This window comes from Serinus canaria, chromosome 1A, assembly GCF_022539315.1.
Source record: "Serinus canaria isolate serCan28SL12 chromosome 1A, serCan2020, whole genome shotgun sequence".
In the NCBI taxonomy this organism is placed as follows: Eukaryota; Metazoa; Chordata; class Aves; order Passeriformes; family Fringillidae; genus Serinus; species Serinus canaria.
In genome coordinates, this window is record NC_066314.1 from 22,197,715 (window position 1) to 22,216,349 (window position 18,635).

The 18,635-nt window shown below is 39.1% G+C and overlaps 1 protein-coding gene across 4 annotated transcripts in view; it reads right to left on the reverse strand.

Annotated features, from left to right (window-relative positions):
* The window catches only part of CPED1 (cadherin like and PC-esterase domain containing 1), a 136,670-nt gene that overhangs the window by 79,514 nt on the left and 38,521 nt on the right, over positions 1-18,635 (reverse strand). For all 4 annotated transcript variants that reach the window (XM_018910186.3, XM_009086781.4, XM_050985354.1 and 1 more), the window contains exons 6-7: positions 8,533-8,689; positions 6,840-7,005 (exon numbers count right to left, since the gene is read on the reverse strand). In XM_018910186.3, the coding sequence (XP_018765731.1) occupies positions 6,840-7,005; positions 8,533-8,689 (323 nt within the window). The remainder of the gene's footprint in view (positions 1-6,839; positions 7,006-8,532; positions 8,690-18,635) is intronic.

Genomic DNA, 18,635 nt, shown 5'->3' on the forward strand with positions numbered 1-18,635 from the left:
AAAACTAGTTAATTAAACTGTTCATGTTAAATAAATTTAAGAATTAAAATGAAGGCCCATCTCACCAAGGTGGCTCTTCAGCTGAATTTTGCAATTATTTCCAGCACCTCTGCCAGATTCTGTGCTCAACTTACATTCCCGCTACTCTGGCTTGCACCTTTTCTCTAACTTCCTAAATCCTCAGTGGGTGTTGAAGGACTAAGTGAGAAGATGTGCTATTGTGCAGCACAGGGAGCATAAGGAGTTGAAGAGTTTAATAAGGAGAGATGGGGATTACTGGAAGGAAGAGCAAAAGCACCATTAGCTCACCTCCTCTCTCACCATCAATCAATTTCCAAGCACATAAACACAAAGGATACATAATGCATACATTTCTAGAAACAATTGAAGAAGACAGGCTGGCTTGCCCTACTGGTACTCAGAGCATGCTGTTGGCTATTAATAGTCAACTGTTGCCATCAAAACAGGCATTAAAATAAAACTGGCATCTCCAAGAAACCGCATTTTAGTTACAGCTCTCCTTAGCCAGCCTAGAAAAGAAGCATTGCTCAACAGGTTCTCATTGGAGGATATCAGGTTTTAGACCAATGTTTATTCTAAGCCAATGGCTGAAAATAAATATTTACTCAGCCTAGTTCAGGACCAATAGAGATGAGATTAATACTTCAGGTTAAATTTCAATTCATTAAAAAACCCTATTTAAACAAGTTCAGATTAGGTTTGACTCCAACAGATTCCACAGGATTTACAGCAACAGATAGGAAAAATGTAAAGTATATGGATTAAGGCAAATAATGTGTGAAAATCTGCAGCAACTTCAGGTTCTTCTGTGTTAATAAAAGTATATAAATATCTGTGTTCAACTGCAAAATACTAAAGAGCTGAAGGTTTCTTCAAGCAAGGAAACAGACTGCCTGTCCAGCAAAATGCACCCTCACCATTGATGGAGTGTGATTAACAGAAGCACTGAACAATTTAAAGAGGACAGAGTAGGAAATACTGCTGGCAATTACAAGAACCAGTTCTATGGGGAAAGCTGACCAATTTTTAAGCAGAGGAATAGGGTTTAAATTTTAGTAGGCTGTAAGACTAAATGCAGACATGCACATTTATTGTATACAATGACACCATTATATATTGAACTGCAAGATTTCTCAGAAGCTTGAAAGCGTTCACCCAAATGCTGGACTCATACAGTTGGAGATATATTCCAAATATTTATGTAATGCCTTACAGAGGTGTGCAAATGCAGTCAAGTTACATGGATCAAATACACATTTTCTGTAAAGGCAGAATGAACTAGAAATCTCTTCAGATTAATTTAAACTCATTGACCTTTCACTGCCCAATAACTTCTTGCTTTAGGAAAAGCCACTGGGGGGGAAAAAAAAAGCCAACTCAATATTAATTTTATGATGCTTTTTCCTTTACCCGTTTTGACACCCAGTTTTTAAAATCTGCAGTCATTAAAATTAGCCTTATAATCTCAATGACATAGATCCCTCTGGCTTCTTAAAACTACACTGAATCATCAGGTAAAGGTCTGACACATGGAAAAATTCCTTTCTAATTGAGAAAGGAATTCTGATTTGCAGACTTCATGCAAAGACCCATGGAGCCTGAAGAGTGGAAGAGTGTGGCACTCACTGGGCTGAATGTTATGATGACTGTAGTAATTCCCTTGAGAAGATTTTCCTCAGGCAATTTTTCTGCAAATTAATTTCTCAGGAGAGCTGCTGGGGCAGCCTGGGGCATTTACCTGAATGGTCATCCAAGGCTTGCCTTGAGAAAGTATAAAACCAAAATGCAGTGATCTTTCTGAGATTGCCTTCCAGCTCAATCCTAAACAGTCTTGCCTCCTGATGAAACAAACAAGATTTTCCTTATCTAACATTAGGAATGGGCATAAATGCAAACTTAGAATACCTTCCTTTATTGACTGCACTGCTTAGCTCTCTGATGATTTTAACAGGTGTTCAGAGACACATGAAGAAAATTCTCTCAGGTGCCAATAATGTAGAGGAATCCCACATGACAAGACTGCACAGCTTATGTCTATGTTCAAGCTAAATGTCTAGGTTCCCTTTACACCTCACTGCAGAACACAGATGCTTGAAGAGCATAATTTATGCCATCCTAAAGTAGATGTCTCAAAACAGTGACATTAATTGCAATCTGAAATGGCTTGATTCCTCTGGAGAATCTAAGTGAGACACTGAAGACAGACAGGAGATCTGTCACTGGAGTGCTCACACAGCCTACCCATGGACAACACCACCTGTGTGCCTGGAATATGGAAAACTGTCTGGGATGATGTTTGACCAAACTTAACCATGATACAGAGGAATGAGACTGTCAGCAAGGTTAAAAAGTAACCAGGAAATTACAAAGTGACTTTTTGAACCAAAGTAGTCAGCTTGGAAAATAACAGAAAAAGAGCATGAAAATTTCCAACAGCAGAGATAACGTGGAGGAGTAGAGAAAGCAGTGGTGGAGAAAGCACCACTGGTCAGGCACTGCCACAAATCAGCCTGCTGGCACCATAGCTTCTGCCTAGATTCCAGGGAATACTGGGATGTAAGGATGGGCACAGGTCCTGCGTGGGTACATGTGAAATGGGCACCCACAGAGCAGGGACCCCCACTTCTCCAAGCAGAGGTGCATGAGAGAAGGGAAGCTGCAGCCCAGGAGAACAGGACTGTGTCTAACCCGTGTTGCCTGTGAGATGGCATTATATTATGTCCCCTCTTCCAGAAAGAAGATCATTACAGCATTCTAACAGAACCTAATGAGTCAATTTAATTTTAGCCCCAGGTAAACATTCAATCCAATTGATTAAGAATTGATAGTAATTTTTCTTTTGTGTTTGCTCCTGTAAGTGACAAGGCAGTGATATTAAATTAAAAAAAAAAATTTAAAAAACCAACCAAAAACCCTCAAACAAATGTAAAATAAAGGGAAAAAAATCCCATCTTGCTCTTTATCTGTATGTATGTTTGCGTTCTATCTCACTTTAAATATGTGTGGGTGATACTTCAAGTAGTACCAAAGCTGAGCACTTGAGGGCAATACTGTAACTTAATTTCCACCATGCTCAGCTCTAAGCCAGTCTGCCACGTCATAATAAGAGATGGATTTCCCATAAAGATGAGAGTCCAGTTTTATTTGCATGTATGTTAAGTAGAAAAAAAAAATCTTTACTCAAGTTTCCAAATGCTTAATACACAAAGAAAGTTTCAGGTATAGTGCTTCATATCACAGCAAGCTTAACAGCAAACTGCTTTAATAAATTATACTGCACTTCACAACTAGAAAATTACTTAAGAATAGAGTTTCACCTGAGCATATCAAGGGTTATGCAAGAACACCAGTCAAGGAAGTCAAGTCCAGGAGGCACCTGTCTATTTTGGATGAGCAAAAGGATGATGAGCCATGGGAAGTTGCTGACAGCACAGAAGAGCACTCTGATGATGCAGGATGTTGTACATCTGTCTACAAAAGTGCACCCCTTCATAAAGCACTGGGATCAGATGGGGAAAGGTTAATGACAGGGCAAAGGAAGGAGTTCACAGTGTGATAAGCCTTGAAACATTTAATCCTAAATTACTGGTTTGCACAGTGGCTTCTACAAAAGAAAAAATTATTAAGGGTCAGCATTCTTCTCAATGCACATACATGATGTTAATTAATACAAAAGGAATTATTGCATACATTGGCAGAGACCCTTCCTTTAATTGGTACAATACCCAAGATACAAAGCTTCTGTTTTATTAATAATTTTTCAACACACAGATAGTCTAAACAAGCAGTTTCCAACTCTCCTCAAAGAAATTGGGCTAGTACACAAGCCTCATTTCTAAACATCTGTGTGGCAGAAAGCCATTCTCTCCCCTGCATCTCTTGCATCTTCCCATGCTGGGCCCAAATTTGGAGTTGCACTTTTGTTACCCCTTCACTGCACACAAAATCCTCATGCCAACTCAGGATTTACCTTCTTTTGCTTTCTGAAATGAAATACTAAAATATGTATAATCCAGAGAAAACCTGGCAGCTGGTGAGCAAAACACACTTGAACTCTTCCTGAACTGCCATTTGACCAATGCTTACTCAAGAAATCATTCTGAAGTCATGCCATGACTATAAAAAGCAAATATGCATTGCAAAAAATAATTTACAATAGTTTACTAATAAAAAGGCAGGAGGGAATGCAGTATTCTTTTATGAAACTCCTGTTTTTTCTTTACACATTTTCTCTCAATCACTGATAGCATATAGCTACCCCATCTCCAGGGTTTCTTTTAAATCTCTCTTTCATATATCCCACATTCTAGCAACTCCTAGCAAACACAAGGCATTGTTGTACATGGGAGATCAAATTTTAAACATACTTAACATACTGAGTTTGTGATAGCAAAACTAATTTAACCCCAAATGTGGATGAATTTCTCATTTAAAATGTTGTCATTACACTGTTACAAGAAAAAAATCTCCTGATGAGAAGTCTGTACACACTGAGGAGGTCTCTAAATTATGGTACAACATTACTGGAATCAGATAATCAAAATTATTCTCATCTCTGCATTAAAAAACAAAACAAAACAAAACCCAAAACAAAACAAAACTCAGTCTGTTGTGGAAAAGCATTGGCAAATTTTTACAGACCAAAGTCTCCCCACTAGGCATGTTGAGTACCCAGTGGGTATTCTGTCAATCAGTGGAAAAACAGGTCTTGGAGATTCTGTCTGTATAGACTATTGACAGGTTGATGCTTCTACACGTGGCAATTTCCATCCTATACAATAGAGCTATCAGAAATGTGAACCTTAGGAGCTCTCTGGACCAGGCTCCTTGGCTGGTACAAGCATGCATTGTTCCACTGGCTACTTTGGGAGAGATGACTCTCCTGACATTGTGGGTCACACTGCAAAGTGATGAAGGGCTTCATGAAGTTTTTGAGAAACTTGACAAAATCTCTTAACAGAGGATATTAATGGCTGAATTTGCCTTTTTCCAAGTATTTTCTGGTGGGTGACCTGCCTGTTTGCTCTGCATCAAGCACAGACCCTCTATATGATTTTTCTAGCAGTGTTCCCAGCCACTCTATGAATTCCCAGTGTCTCCCTTCTGGAAGCTCCCTGCCCCCTTCAATGTTCTTTACAGGGCACACTGTGCTGAGAGGCAGCCTTACACACCTCATTTTCCAACATTTTGTTAATTTGCATTTCAATGTCTACATCACTACAAATATGCTTTCTTTCACAAGTGGTGCCTATCTTTTGTTTATTTTTCACAATTTTGATGAGATTGTCTGAAGCTATGGGAAGGCATAATGCCACAACAGCAGTAAACAGACTGGAACCACTGTAGATGCACTGCTACTTCCATCTATCATCTTTATTGCTTCTTCAGCTGCCAAAGTGCTCTGTAAATGGTGGCTGGAACTCTGTTCAGCAGACTTCCCTCAGTGGGAGAATTGTTTTCCAGAGCCATATAACAATTACTAATGACTACTTGCCTTTAAGGTAGTCCCTACTTCAGCTGCAACTGTGATGCTGCTGTATATTGTGCTAGTTTAATAAAAATAAACCAAAACTGAATACCAGGGTTTGAAAGCAAGTGACCATTACTCTTCATAAATGTAAATGGAGGAAAATACATGCCAAAGTAATATATCTCCATAGGTCTCCATAGCTTAAGTTGGGGGGAAAGAGAGTAGATTCATCTCACCTAATTTTGGCAATCCAGAATTTGGCACGTTCTCTAAGAATGTCATAGCCCATAGAAGGAAGCAAACCTTTTCACCAGGAAACTCATTCCAAAACTGGAGTCTAAATTAAGTGGGATGATTTGTTCTCTAGAGGTGTCTGTTTCTCCAATGACTAGAATTAGATAATGAGCTTAAACTAGGCACACCACTTGGCAAGAGCTAAAATTGTAGACCGTACCAAACGGCTGATATCATCAACAGTCCTGACAGTGATACCACAGTGATATCAGACTGATCCAAAGCCCTGACCTGCTCCTACCCCAAGAAGGCTACATGGACAAAGCACACCCATCCTTTAGCAGCTGCTGCAGGAGCTGATGTATGTGACCTCAAGAAATCACTGCCACATTGTGACCATAACTCTTCAAAAGGGAAGAAGCAGCAGCACAACTCTAGCTTCTTGACAAAGAGCTGATGTGTTACAAGCATAGTCCCCTGCTAGAAGAAAAAAGGAATGGGAAGGCATATTTGCTGAGCAAGCAAGATGCTTGTGGAGTGAGAGGGGTATCTCCATGCACTTGGAGATGTCCAGAATTAATCTAAGGCACATATAAAACATCCTTCTTCATAAATTGAGACCATGAGGGAACCACCTCATGGTATCCATGGTATACTTATATACCTCCTTCCCTTTATTTAGAAGTGCCCTGACCCTCCTCTAGTCTGTTTTACTGCACCAAAAAAAGAAATCTAAACAATCTGTTTTAAATATTTACTTTCCCTTTTCACAACGCTGTCAATATCCCAGCAAAAGTTGCTACTGCATGGCAGCACCCACACTGCTGTGCTTTAGAGAAAACTCTGACCTTGCAACTGCTGTCAAATGTGACCAATAAAAATGGGCTTGGACACCTGCAAATCCCAGGGCCCCAGTGCACAGGGCAATGCTTTCCTGCTTCATGAAGCAAACCCCTCTTGTTCTGAGAAATGAAAACTGTACATTAGAAGAATATTCACTGTAGGCTGTGGGCTGCTAATAAAGAAGGAGTAAAAGAGAAGAAAGATATTCTCTAGTTTTCTGTCTAGGTACTTTGCCTGGAAGATGGAAAACTGAGGAAGTTAAATGTTTTACCTTTATGGTAAAATGCTTCTTCTTGGGTGGATGCCAGACAGTGGTGGTTGAATGAATGAATGCTCGCAGAGGTGTTAAGGATGTCACAAGCACATATGCTTTGATGATTACAGAAAAGTCTTGAGCTTTAAGGACATCCTTGTGGTCTGATGTTGATACTTGATTCCTGAAAAGTAACAAAAATATGTAAAATTAATACAGTTCTTTTGCAAATGAGCTATAAGAAAATAGTGAAATAGGGAAATTAGTGGAAATAGGAAAATAGCCTTTTTCCCCCAAGTTAAACAATACAGTAGGGTAAATCAAGTAGGCTGTAACAAAGCTTTACATCAAGTAATTTTACTGATTTCAGCATTTTTAATTCTTAGTTTCCAAACACAGGAAGCAACTATATTTATAGGGAGTGATGTTTGAGAGTACATATGGGTAACTGCATTGTGGGAATAATTAAGTGTTACAAATCTAGGCTATTCAGAGTGAATGATTAAATCAAGATTAAACTAAACATTAAAGAAATCCACTCATGTTAAATAACAGAAATGCATAGTCAAGGTACCCTATTTAATGCTGACTTGTAGTGAATTCAGAAGAACATCCCCACCCAACCACATGGAAAGACTGCATTATTGTTAGCATTTTCTTCTGTAATAAAGGGACAGAAACACGTGGTGTTGTATACTTCCCCTAATGAAAGCCATATACAGTCATTCCAAATATTATACCTAGAAATAACCTATAACAAATCAGTTAAACCGAAGAATTCTGCAAGCAACTTTGTTTAAGAAGAGACAGCTCTCTAAAAACTGGCCTACAGTTTCCATAGTACACACAAAGAGAGTCAGCCACAGAAACAGAGCAGAAAAAAAAGCAAACCCAAGAAAATAACTGTTATTTAAAACCTCATTACTTGGGGAAATCTGGGCTATAGTTGTGCATAGTCACAATGGCGTTATTAATCTGTCTGTTAAAATCTCTGAGCATCAATTTACCTCATAGAAAATTCAATGGGAAGATGACTATAGAAATTAAGGGTCTCTAAGATAGATTACTACTAAAAGACAAGGGGCTCTTCTTCTATTTCTGTGTAATTTTTGGCAATATGTGGCCTTTCCAGACCTCAATTTTTCTATCTCTTAAGTAAGTCTAATAACATCTATCTTAAAGAGAAATTTTTCTTCCCTCTGCAGCATAACAGGTCCTCAGAACATAAAATTTGTGAAATGGTGTGATGTAGGAAACAGCACTTGATAGCAGACAAATTATCAAGTACTTCTTGGTTCTTCACCTTAAGGGGGGATCTCTGTGCAAAGAACTACATATGTGTGTCTGTGGTAGGGGCAAATCAGGGAGAGGAGCAGGAAACAGCTCAGCCACCATGAGACCTAAAGGTTCAGGGGTGTTTCTGGGACTGTATTTATTTGTTGAGGAGTTTCAACGCCTCAAAGACTTGGACGTTTGTACCCAAAACATGTGCAAACTTGGCTAATACAGAAAGAAACATTCTGCAAGTATGAGATGCAATACATCCAAGTGCAGAATACAGAAACAGACATTCTGCAAGTATAAGATGCAATACATTCAAGTGCTCCATCTGCTGTGGTCTCCTCTTTTGCTGCATTCTGTGTCCTTGAATCCCAAATAACTTTGTGCTGAAGCATTGGCAGTTTCTGAGGGTGGGTCATCATTAACTTACAGCTTTGTGCTTGTGCTCTGCTTCCACCAGTGCTGCAGATGGGAGGCAGGAGCCTGCTCAGTGATTGCACTGCCCTGGGACACATTTCGTGTGGTGCTGGCCCTTGACAGTCCAGGCTGGCCAGAACAGTCTGGGGTCACAAGTGGGAGCTGCAGGTCTGAAAAAGTACCAAGGGGATGAGAAAGGAAGTCAGCAGAGCATTGAAAGCAGGGCTGGGCTCCTGCTGCTAAGGATTAAATGTATAAAACACAATAGAGCAAAGCTAACAATATCAGATGAAAATGTAAAATAACAAATGCTGAGACAATAAACATTTTTGGATCTGCTTCACCCCAACCAAGCACCCCCTTCCAGCTGCAAGCTGCAGGCTGAAAGGCTTAGCTGCCACTCCCACTTCAGAGATGAGTGCAGCAATTCTGCATACAAAAAAGCATCCCCTTTTTTCTTCTTAAAAAAGCCTGAAATCCTTGATTTCCAAATAGAGAATTCCAAAAATTACTTCCTCATGGAGCACTAATTACAATTAATGGGGATAAGAAATTTCTTTGAATAAGAACCAAGGGACTTTGCTACTGTAATAACATAGCTCAATAAATCTCATATCCTTGTTTCTGTGTTCACCACTAAGGCTACAATTTGCAGGTACTGAAACCTATGGGAGTCTTAGTTCTGCCACCAAACACAGTGGGAGCAGAACTGATGTACCACAGTTCTCAAGCTTATTGAGGCATGTGACTATTAATAGTAATCAAAATATTGTGATGTGAGATCAGTCAAGGGATGGCATGCTTTTACTGTGCTTGACAAAAAAGCACAAAGCCCTTATGTTGAGTCATTACTTCATGTAGGGTAGTATTCATTAATTCTAACACACCTCACATTTCAAGTTCTTAAGTAATGGTCAGGAAAAATCAAGCTGTTCAAATTATTCTCAAACCTTATTGCTTTTCTTTTCATTGACATAATTCATTGTGCTATGGTATGAATTTATTTGTAGAGCTTCTTTTCTAAAGCATGCACTCTCAACCTTGGTACATGAAATGAAAAATAAAACTGAAGTTGCGTTCCTGGTGATGAGCTGTAAACAGACATTTAAAGAAGAAAAACTATTCATCTTTTCATTTTCCCAGAGGGCCTATCAAAATGACATTGTGATTGTCTGTATTTATTGGCTGTTCATCACATCAGCTCAACCTTCCAGTCTCAACTGGGATCTAGAATTAATCTGGTCCTCTGCCTAACATGCACCATTTAGCAGTATTAAAGGCTCTAATAATCAAAACCAGGCAGTTATCTAATAGAGCATGTCGTGCTCAAATTATATCCACACTGACATCTTTCTGTTGTGTTATGCATTACAACTGATTGGAACTTTGCAAGTGACTACCTGGTTTTCGATGGTACAGCAACAAAAGCAGACTGCTCTGCCTACTTGTGTAGTGACAACAGGAGGAAGACAGTAAACTCCCACTAAGGAATTCATTTAGCAGACTTGTTTCTGAATATGCATAGGAACCAGGACCGCAAAATCAAGTTGTATTTTTCCATATCTGACCTGATGTAAAGACACAAGGGCATTTTAGTATTTCTAAAACAGGGCAATTTCTAGGGCAATTGCCCTGAAGATAGACAATGGCATTTCCCCATGGCAATTAGCAATGGTCCTATGTAGCTACTCCTATGCATCACTTCAGCCATTTAAAAGAAAGTAAACATTTTACTGAAAATAAGAATATGGCAGAGAAGGGCTGTACAGGTCATTACTCCAGAGGAAGCAATGTGTCTTTTCCTTTTAAAAAAGGAAAAAAAACATGTTTCTAATTGTGTTGCTAAAGCAACAAGTAACAACTCACAAAAAAGAGATTGCAAATAATGAGATGAAGTTTGTGTACCTGTATTTATCCCTCTTAAATGGGAGTTTTAGCTGTTTCAGGGAAAGAAAAAAGATTCCTTTGACATTCATTCATTTGTTAATATGCAGTGGGCTATTTCCTGGAGCTGGATATTCCAAATTAAAATAAGTCGGTAAGGACAGAGGAAAACCAAAACTTTTCTGGAATTCTCAAACTACAGGGTAGAAGATTGTTAGTATTGCCCTAAGACATTGCAAAATGCCTCAACTTAAAAAAAAACAACAAACCCCTAATTAAACCCCAATCAGCCCCCCCCAAAAAAAACAAGAAACCCCCAAACAAACAAAACCAACAACAACAAAACCCAAAACAACAACAAAAAAAACCCAGACAAACAAAAGAAAAAATCAACTGCCATGTCTTAAGGAAGAGAAGGTTAAACAAATTTCAGGGTGCTGACGATTAGCATTGAAAACTAAAAAAGGGCAATGTTGATAAATTATGCCTCTTTTATAGAGCACCCTGTTTGCATGGTGCCTTACATCCCTTTATTGGTTTGGTGTTGGCATTCCACTGGGAGACAGCCCATCACACGTGGGCTCTAAGAAGTGGGGCTATCACTAGGTGCTTACTCCTTTGAGATGACTCAGAGCATGTACACCATCAGGCAGAGTCAAGAGGGAGTGACAGTACCTCACTTTGGTAAATCTACTCCTAGTAATCAATGAACACAATTACCATAATAATAAAGAGACATCAGTAGTGTTGAACTGAGCACACTCAGCTGCATCAGTTCTCATGGCAACTCTTCACCTGCTCCTGCACTCAAAAGCAGTAACAGTGTTTATTAGAGCTGCGTATTTGTTAATCAACTTTATCATCAATGAAAATTAGCCTGCAGTGCCTTCACTGTTTGCAGTAATTGCCATGTTTTTCCATCTTGAAATCACTCTACAAGCTGCTGTTAATTAAGCAGGCCTCTTGAAGTCAGTAAACAACATCAACACTTTATAGTGGAAGAGGTGAAGCAGGCTCAGTGGTAGATGTGTCAGGCAGTTTGGGAAACCACGTTAGAAAGAGTCCCAGCACCCTAATACAACGTCCAGAATACATGCCCTCTTTCAAAAATCCAAATATTATTATTTGTAAATCATAATTTTTGCAGCAGAGTCTAAAGATCAAAGAAAAAAAAAAATCTTCTTTTTACAGTGGTTATGCAGTAATGGAAATGTTACACAAAGTGCTGTTTTTCCTGAAGGGCAGCTGCAGGCTTTGTCACAAGTACTTGCTGCTGCTGCCATTTTTGATGTTCAGGTGTAAAGCAAAGACCTATGGCTGGACCTGTGACCTGTTTTCACTTTGAAAAAAAACAGAATTTAATTTCCTTGATATTCTGGCTTGAAGAAAGTTTCTGATGCTGACATGTCTGGAATAGTACCATTGAAAATACCTACAACAACACTTTACCTCTTCCTAGGGTGCTCACCGTGAGGCCATGCGGCTGAGTAAGGAGGCCACTACATGTTCTCACCTGAATTCACACAATAACCACAGCAGCAGGTAAAACACAGACCTGAGACAAAAGAACAGCTGCACAGCATATGCAAAGAAGAGGTATAAAATCCACCAGAGAAAGTCAACACTTCCAGATCAAAAAAAAATAAAAATGCAGCACCTCTTTGTCACACACACTCATGGCAGATACTGTTCTGTCAACTGCATCTCTCAAAGCAGTCAAACAGATCAGTTGACAGTGACAACTGGTACCTAATGCAGCAGCCTCACTGACATCTAGTGAGGCCTTTCAAGTTTTTTACACAGGTATGACTTCTTGCTCCTGCTCCCCCATCTCTGGCTCACAAGTTATTTACTCTTGGCTCAGAGTTCCGAAGTGTAACAAGAGATTCAACACAGACACAATAAAGAATAGCTGATTTAAGAATTATAATGTCTGTCTGAGCAAAACATTTACCAATAGCTAGAAGTACATTTGGACAAATTATGAATTCCTGGAGCAAAGCCAGCCTGCAGCCACCTGGACTGGTGGTAAATGGAACGCTTGGGTTAACATGAACATCTGGTGATCTGCAAAGGCAAGGAATTCAGCAGGAGAATACTCTAGTGGTTGAACTAAGTAATGATTGATTGAAAGAAAAGGAAACAGAAGATGAATGAGGATGTGTCCTCTTCTTTATCTTTCCTTCCATAGTATCCTTTGATGTTACAAGGAAGGTTATGATGTGGGTTTTTTAATTAATTTCTTACTTTGTACAAGATCAAATAGACTATATTTTACACACTTCAAACATGGAGCAAGGAATAATTAAGACTACTGTCTGTGAGAAAAAAGTCATTTTGTTTCTCGAGTGCCCATCAACTGTCAGATCTGTTACAAACATTTCAGGTGCAATTGAGTCACCTTTGGAATTCCTGGTTGTTTAATGAAGCACAAAGCTAGAGACAGTACTGAAGTGCCGTGCTTTGTTCTGAGCCCAGCACATCGTTGATATCTTCCATAAAATGAAATTATATACTCAGCACATTTGTACTTGCAAGGTCTTCATCCAATTGCTCTTCTTTTTAGCAGGAAAAGCTTTGCTTTAGAACCTTAAAGTATATTGATGCTGAAATTGTACAGCAGCCTTTCCATCTGCACAGAAGCCTTATGGGCATCTTCCTAGATTTCCATAGTGGTAGTCTCTTTCTAGAAGGAGCCTCAATTGTCTGAAATTAAAAAAAAAAAAAAAAAAAAAAAGCAAAAGGCACCTCATGTCATTTGTGAGCAGTTTCTTGTAACTGTGCTATTTTCTGAAAAATAAAAATCCCTTCATCAGGATTTCTTCTCCTGGGAAGATGAGAAGCCTTAGCTTCTTCATGTTTTGCTGCTCTGGAATGTGGTCTGGAGATTCTTTATCCAAACATGTGAATTATTTTTACTTGATGACCAATCACCATCAGCTGTGTCAGACTCTGAGGCATCAGTCATGAGTTTTCATTATCATTCTTGTTCAGCCTTCTGTCTGTATCTTTCTCTTTCTTTAACAGAGTATTCTTTTAATATAATATAATATCATAAAATAATAAATCAGCCTTCTGAGAACATGGAGTCAGATTCTCATCTCTCACCTTGTCCTGGGGACCTCACAAACACCACAGTTTCTACAGTACAATATTCAGGAACTAGTGATAACACATCCTCTCTGTCAGCCTTGCCGGTTTGCATTCCAACAAGGCACCTCAGTGAGCTAGAAGAACTCCATATTGTATTCTCTTCTGGGATCATCCAATTTCCTTATTGGTATGGGCTGCTGGAGCACAAACAGCTTATCTGTGATACAGACCAGGCAACTTGTATTGCTACAACCTGGTCCTCTTCTAGAATTTACCGCTGGACAATTTTCCAGCCTCTGTAGGTTGGAAGGGTACATTTAACAGCTGAAAAGATTGCTCCACGTCAGGAGATACCTAAAAAGATTTCACAGATTCTTAGGCAGACTTCTGAGTTCTCCAGGACAAGGAATTTTGATCAAAATAAAGTCTAGTAACCTATGGCTCAATCAGGTACAGCAACCCACTCTAAACTGCATAACTGTGAAAGCAATGAGCATTGAAAATGAATTTTTTTTCCATTTTCAGTGTTGATTTTGGAGGATGAATGATTTCACTTTAACTACTGCTACTACATGCCTTGAGCCTTGTCACAGAAAGCAGATCTATTCCATTCAATTGCCTCCTGCCGCCCATTTGATTTGTGGATTAAAAGATTGAAACAAAGACTAGTAATTTACTACGGCTTACACATTATGCCCTGAGGTTTCTAAAGAAAGAGAACCTTTAGCACTAGTCAGTTTTATGACCTATGCATTTAGAAAAGTGTGGCTGTGCAACTCAAAGTAGATACGAATATTTGAAGAAAACTAGAAACACCAGGGGCAATCCTGGCCCCCAGTAAAGTCCTGGAAAAATCTGCATTGAGGTCACTAGAAAATGGTTTCTTGCTTGAAATTTAATATGTGATGGTTTTGATATGCATTTTGGGCTTTACTTGTGATGTCAACATTGATGCAAGTCCAATGTCCTGCCTACTGCTGACTACTGATTCAGCTGCCCTTAAAAGCTTTTCACATTAGGAAATGCAGTGATCCCACCCTCTGTAATACACTTAATCTCAAACCAACACACTCTGTATATTTAGGATGAAGAAATAACAAACTACTTGTCATTTCTGGAAGTTTAAACTATCCTAAATATGTTTAGTATTAAAAACAAAACAATTTTATAGTAAAACAGATCTAGAGGTAAATTAATTTATGCTGTGGGTTAAAATGCACTGAAATTCATTGTGAAGTTTCAGAATTAAAAAAAAGATAAAATTATAACAGTGCTACATTTGTTATTTTTTCTTTAAGAAACATCAGCAAATACAGCTTCAGATTAAATTAATCACTTATCATGTTTTTGGCCTCTCTGTTTTGGCAGGTGCACAAAAACCAGTATTTACAGTATTAAGTGTAGTGTTTGTGTCTTCATTCCTAAAGCATCCTAAGAGTTAAAGTTAGAGGTGTGGGGTTTTTTCCCAATATTTTTCAGAAGGGCTGCTTCTTCTGTGTGCACCCTTCATACTAAAACCTAATTACATAGATAAGCTATAAAACTTTGGAAAAAGCAACTCAGTGAAAACACTGGCTGAGTGCTGCATGATTAGAGTCACAATTCTGTACTAGTGACAGGATAGAATATAGAAGAGCATAGGCCAAGTAATTAACTTAACTTAGATGCTTTACTTCTTTTCAAACTACCAATATTTGCTGTTGCATTGCTGTTCTTATGTAGCTGAGATTTGACACTGCTGTAAAACCAGTGAAATTCCTGCCCCACATAGTTTATAATCTAATTAACTGGAAAAAAATCAGATGCTGGTTTCATTGGCCACTCTTGAGGCTCTTATTAGCTTCAGTAGCAGAAAGGTAATAGGTACAAACCTGACCAAAACTAGTGTGCAAATATTTGGAGCCAAATAAGGGCCAAAAGAAATGCATCCCGCTATAAAAAATCAAATTCCTGTCTCAGAGATGTTGAGTTTTTACAACAGAAAATAAATTTGATTTGTAACCTCTCTTCCACAGGTGGCTCCACTGATTTTGCTTCCTACCCTCAGGTCATAACCTTTTGACTCCAGAGTAACCCAAGGGCACTGGGGATAGGCAGCAGGAGAAGAAAACACAGGGTTAGCACCAGACCATAAACACATCACAGAGTGGGATGTGTCACACAGCCAGACTGTCTTGGCTCTCCCTCCCATACAATTTCATTAGGCTCATGCCTATCCCAAGACCTTCTGTGTGGTTAATGCTGCTGACCAGCCCAACAGGAGATCATGGGAGCACACAAGGCTGGCAGACACTCATAAAGTCTCTGCACTAGTGACAGTAATAAAGAGAAACACAGAAGGAAGGCAGACGACAAAAGTATTACTTAAAAAAGGATCAGTGATTTGCACGGGTAGAGAAGAAGCTGTGCATGGCATGGGCTAGGCACTGGAAGTGATGAAATGAGACAAATGCTTACATGGAAAGACAGACTACTGTGGATTCCTTAGGGAACAGGAAAATTAGGGAGGCAATGCTATAAGTAGTTTCACTACTTCCCCAGGCAAAACCTGTCAAATATAGTATTTGGTGTGCATGCATCAGGATGCCTTTCCTGTGCCCTGTACTGAATCTGGGCAATTCTGCTCATATTGTGGACTTTAGTCCTCTCCATCTCTTGGCTGGGAGTAGTCCCAGGAGGCAGCCAAGCTCAGTTCTAAAGCCACAGACAGTGGGTTACCAGGTATGAGCACCTGAAATCTCTTCGACAGTAATTCTCCTGCCTCTGAGAGCTTCCAGGTCTGGGTCACTTGCAGGAAGATTTAATTTCCAGATCTCTACAACTACTGCAACTTTTGCTGACCTGAGCAGTAAATGCCAGGAGTCTTCCTTGGTTCTCCATTAGCTATACCAGAACCTTCTCAAGGCCTAACTAAGTCCCATATAGTGAGCAGACATCAGGCACTGAGTAAAAACTGGGCCAATTGCCCTGCAAAAGCAGAAGTTCAAACAATCCTCTCAGACTGCAGCAAATACTCTTCCATGTTAAATTCTAAGATCTGTTACTATTCTTGTGTCTCATCACAAATCTATTGCCACAAGTCCACATACCCATTTTCCAGCAACCTTGTCTTCACTGGTAATCCAATTTATCCACACACAGCATGTATTTTTAACCTTTTTACTCTTCCACTCTTCTTCCAGACTGATTTTCCTAAGTTTTCTCTCTTCCTATCTTCTTTCCCAAAAAGCAGTCATCACTGGTGTATGCATTATATCCCCCCACCCCACAGAGATAGAAGTAATATGAAATGTCAGACTGATAAGAACACTTTCTATTAAAGAGAAAGAGCAAAGAAACAAGCACTGGCCTGGTATTTTGTATAAGTCATTTTGTTTCCTATACAACAGGGGTATGAGAATGGGCATGCTGTCTTAAATACAAAGCCTAGCAGTTTAAGAGTTGCTCAACAACAAATAAAGTAACATCAAAAAAACCCAAACCACTTTACCACTGCTTATCAACATCAACAATGTCGGAGCCACAGTAAATCCAGTATACCATTTTCACAGCCTTGCTGCCTGATGTTTCTTTCTACAGCTTACTATGTCTTTAATTAGAGAACATAATTCTTTGTGTTTTCACTTTTACAGGAAATTGCTTGGCTCCTCGAAGACTGACTAAATGACAGTAATAACAAACCAACTGATCCTCTTTAACAGGAATTGCAGAGAAACTCTGTTGACTCAAACACACGAGTGAAAGTACATAACTGATTTGAAAGGAACAAACTGTTCTGAGGAGGAAATACTGATGAGAACTGTTCTTTCTCTGAATAATTTTAAAATCGAGGATCAAAAAAATCCTGCTAATATGCAACTCTTTTGTTGGAAAGAGAGATCTGTTGGAGAATTCAAGCAAAAGAAAGTGGAAAGAGCTGGCTTTATCAGATGAATGGAAGGGGGAATATCTGAAGTCTCACTTCTAGACTAGTTTGCTCTAATTTATACCTTTTTTTCCACTGAACCTGAAATCAAATTATTTACCCTTCTGATTCTAATTTCACCTTTTATGGATGAGTTCCACTCACTCTAAATTACATGTTACATATCCAGTGATACTGAATGGGATTAATTCATGGTTTGAAACCGAGGTCTGGTCTATACAGAGATGACCCCAGTGTGTAGCACAGTCTAAATTCACATTCCTGTCAGTGTACATCAGCGTGGTCTATACAGTCACTGTGGAACAATTCAGCTAACCTTGAATTATGCTGAAAATAAATGGTCTTTTGGGCTTGCTGACTCTAAATACCATGTGTAAAATTCAGTACTTACAAACAGACATCTATTGCCATTTAGGATACCACAGGATATCCCTCTGAACCTCCAGCTGTTAGACCAAAAGGAAATGGGTCCTGTGCCAAATCTGCCCATTCTACTGGGCATGCTGGACTCTCCATGGCATCTTAAGTGTCATGAGAACCTTGAGTTGAAATAGCTCTCAGCCCCAGGCCACATGCTGATGTAGAGATACATAGATTTAAGCAATAGAATTTTTTATTTTTACTTTAAAATACTTCAGCCAATTTAGGTTCAAAACCTTTCTTATTTTGGTAAGAGAAAAGTGAGGGATGGGTCTTATTCTGTATGATAGCTCTTCAGTGGAGTGCTAGAATAATCCTCCTTTGCTGTGTTGGTAAGTTTCAGAACCCTGCCGCAAAGCACATGTATTACCTTGATTTCAGTGGGATTTCAACATCAGTCACAAGGTATTTTCTCTTTGCCAGTAAACCACTAAAAATATAAGTGAGGAATAAGATGCTTACAAATGGGTCTTCCCTGAAGACAAGATGTGGTAAAATGACACTGGTTATATGCTAGGTGCCCACCAAAGCCTCTCAGTTGGACAGGAAAGGGAAACTGTTATGAAATGCTTGTGAGACAGAATAGGGAGAGACCACTCATTAATTACCATCATAGCAAAAAAAAAAAGTGTGGGTATTAATTGAATTTATTCAATTAATAATAAGTAGGATAATAAGAAATAAAACTAAATGTTAAATACTTTCCCTCCGTTCCTCCCTTCTTCCCAGGCTCAATTTTACACCTGAGTCACTATGGGATTCACATTCTCTGAACCTGAGAGAAGCAGTGAGAG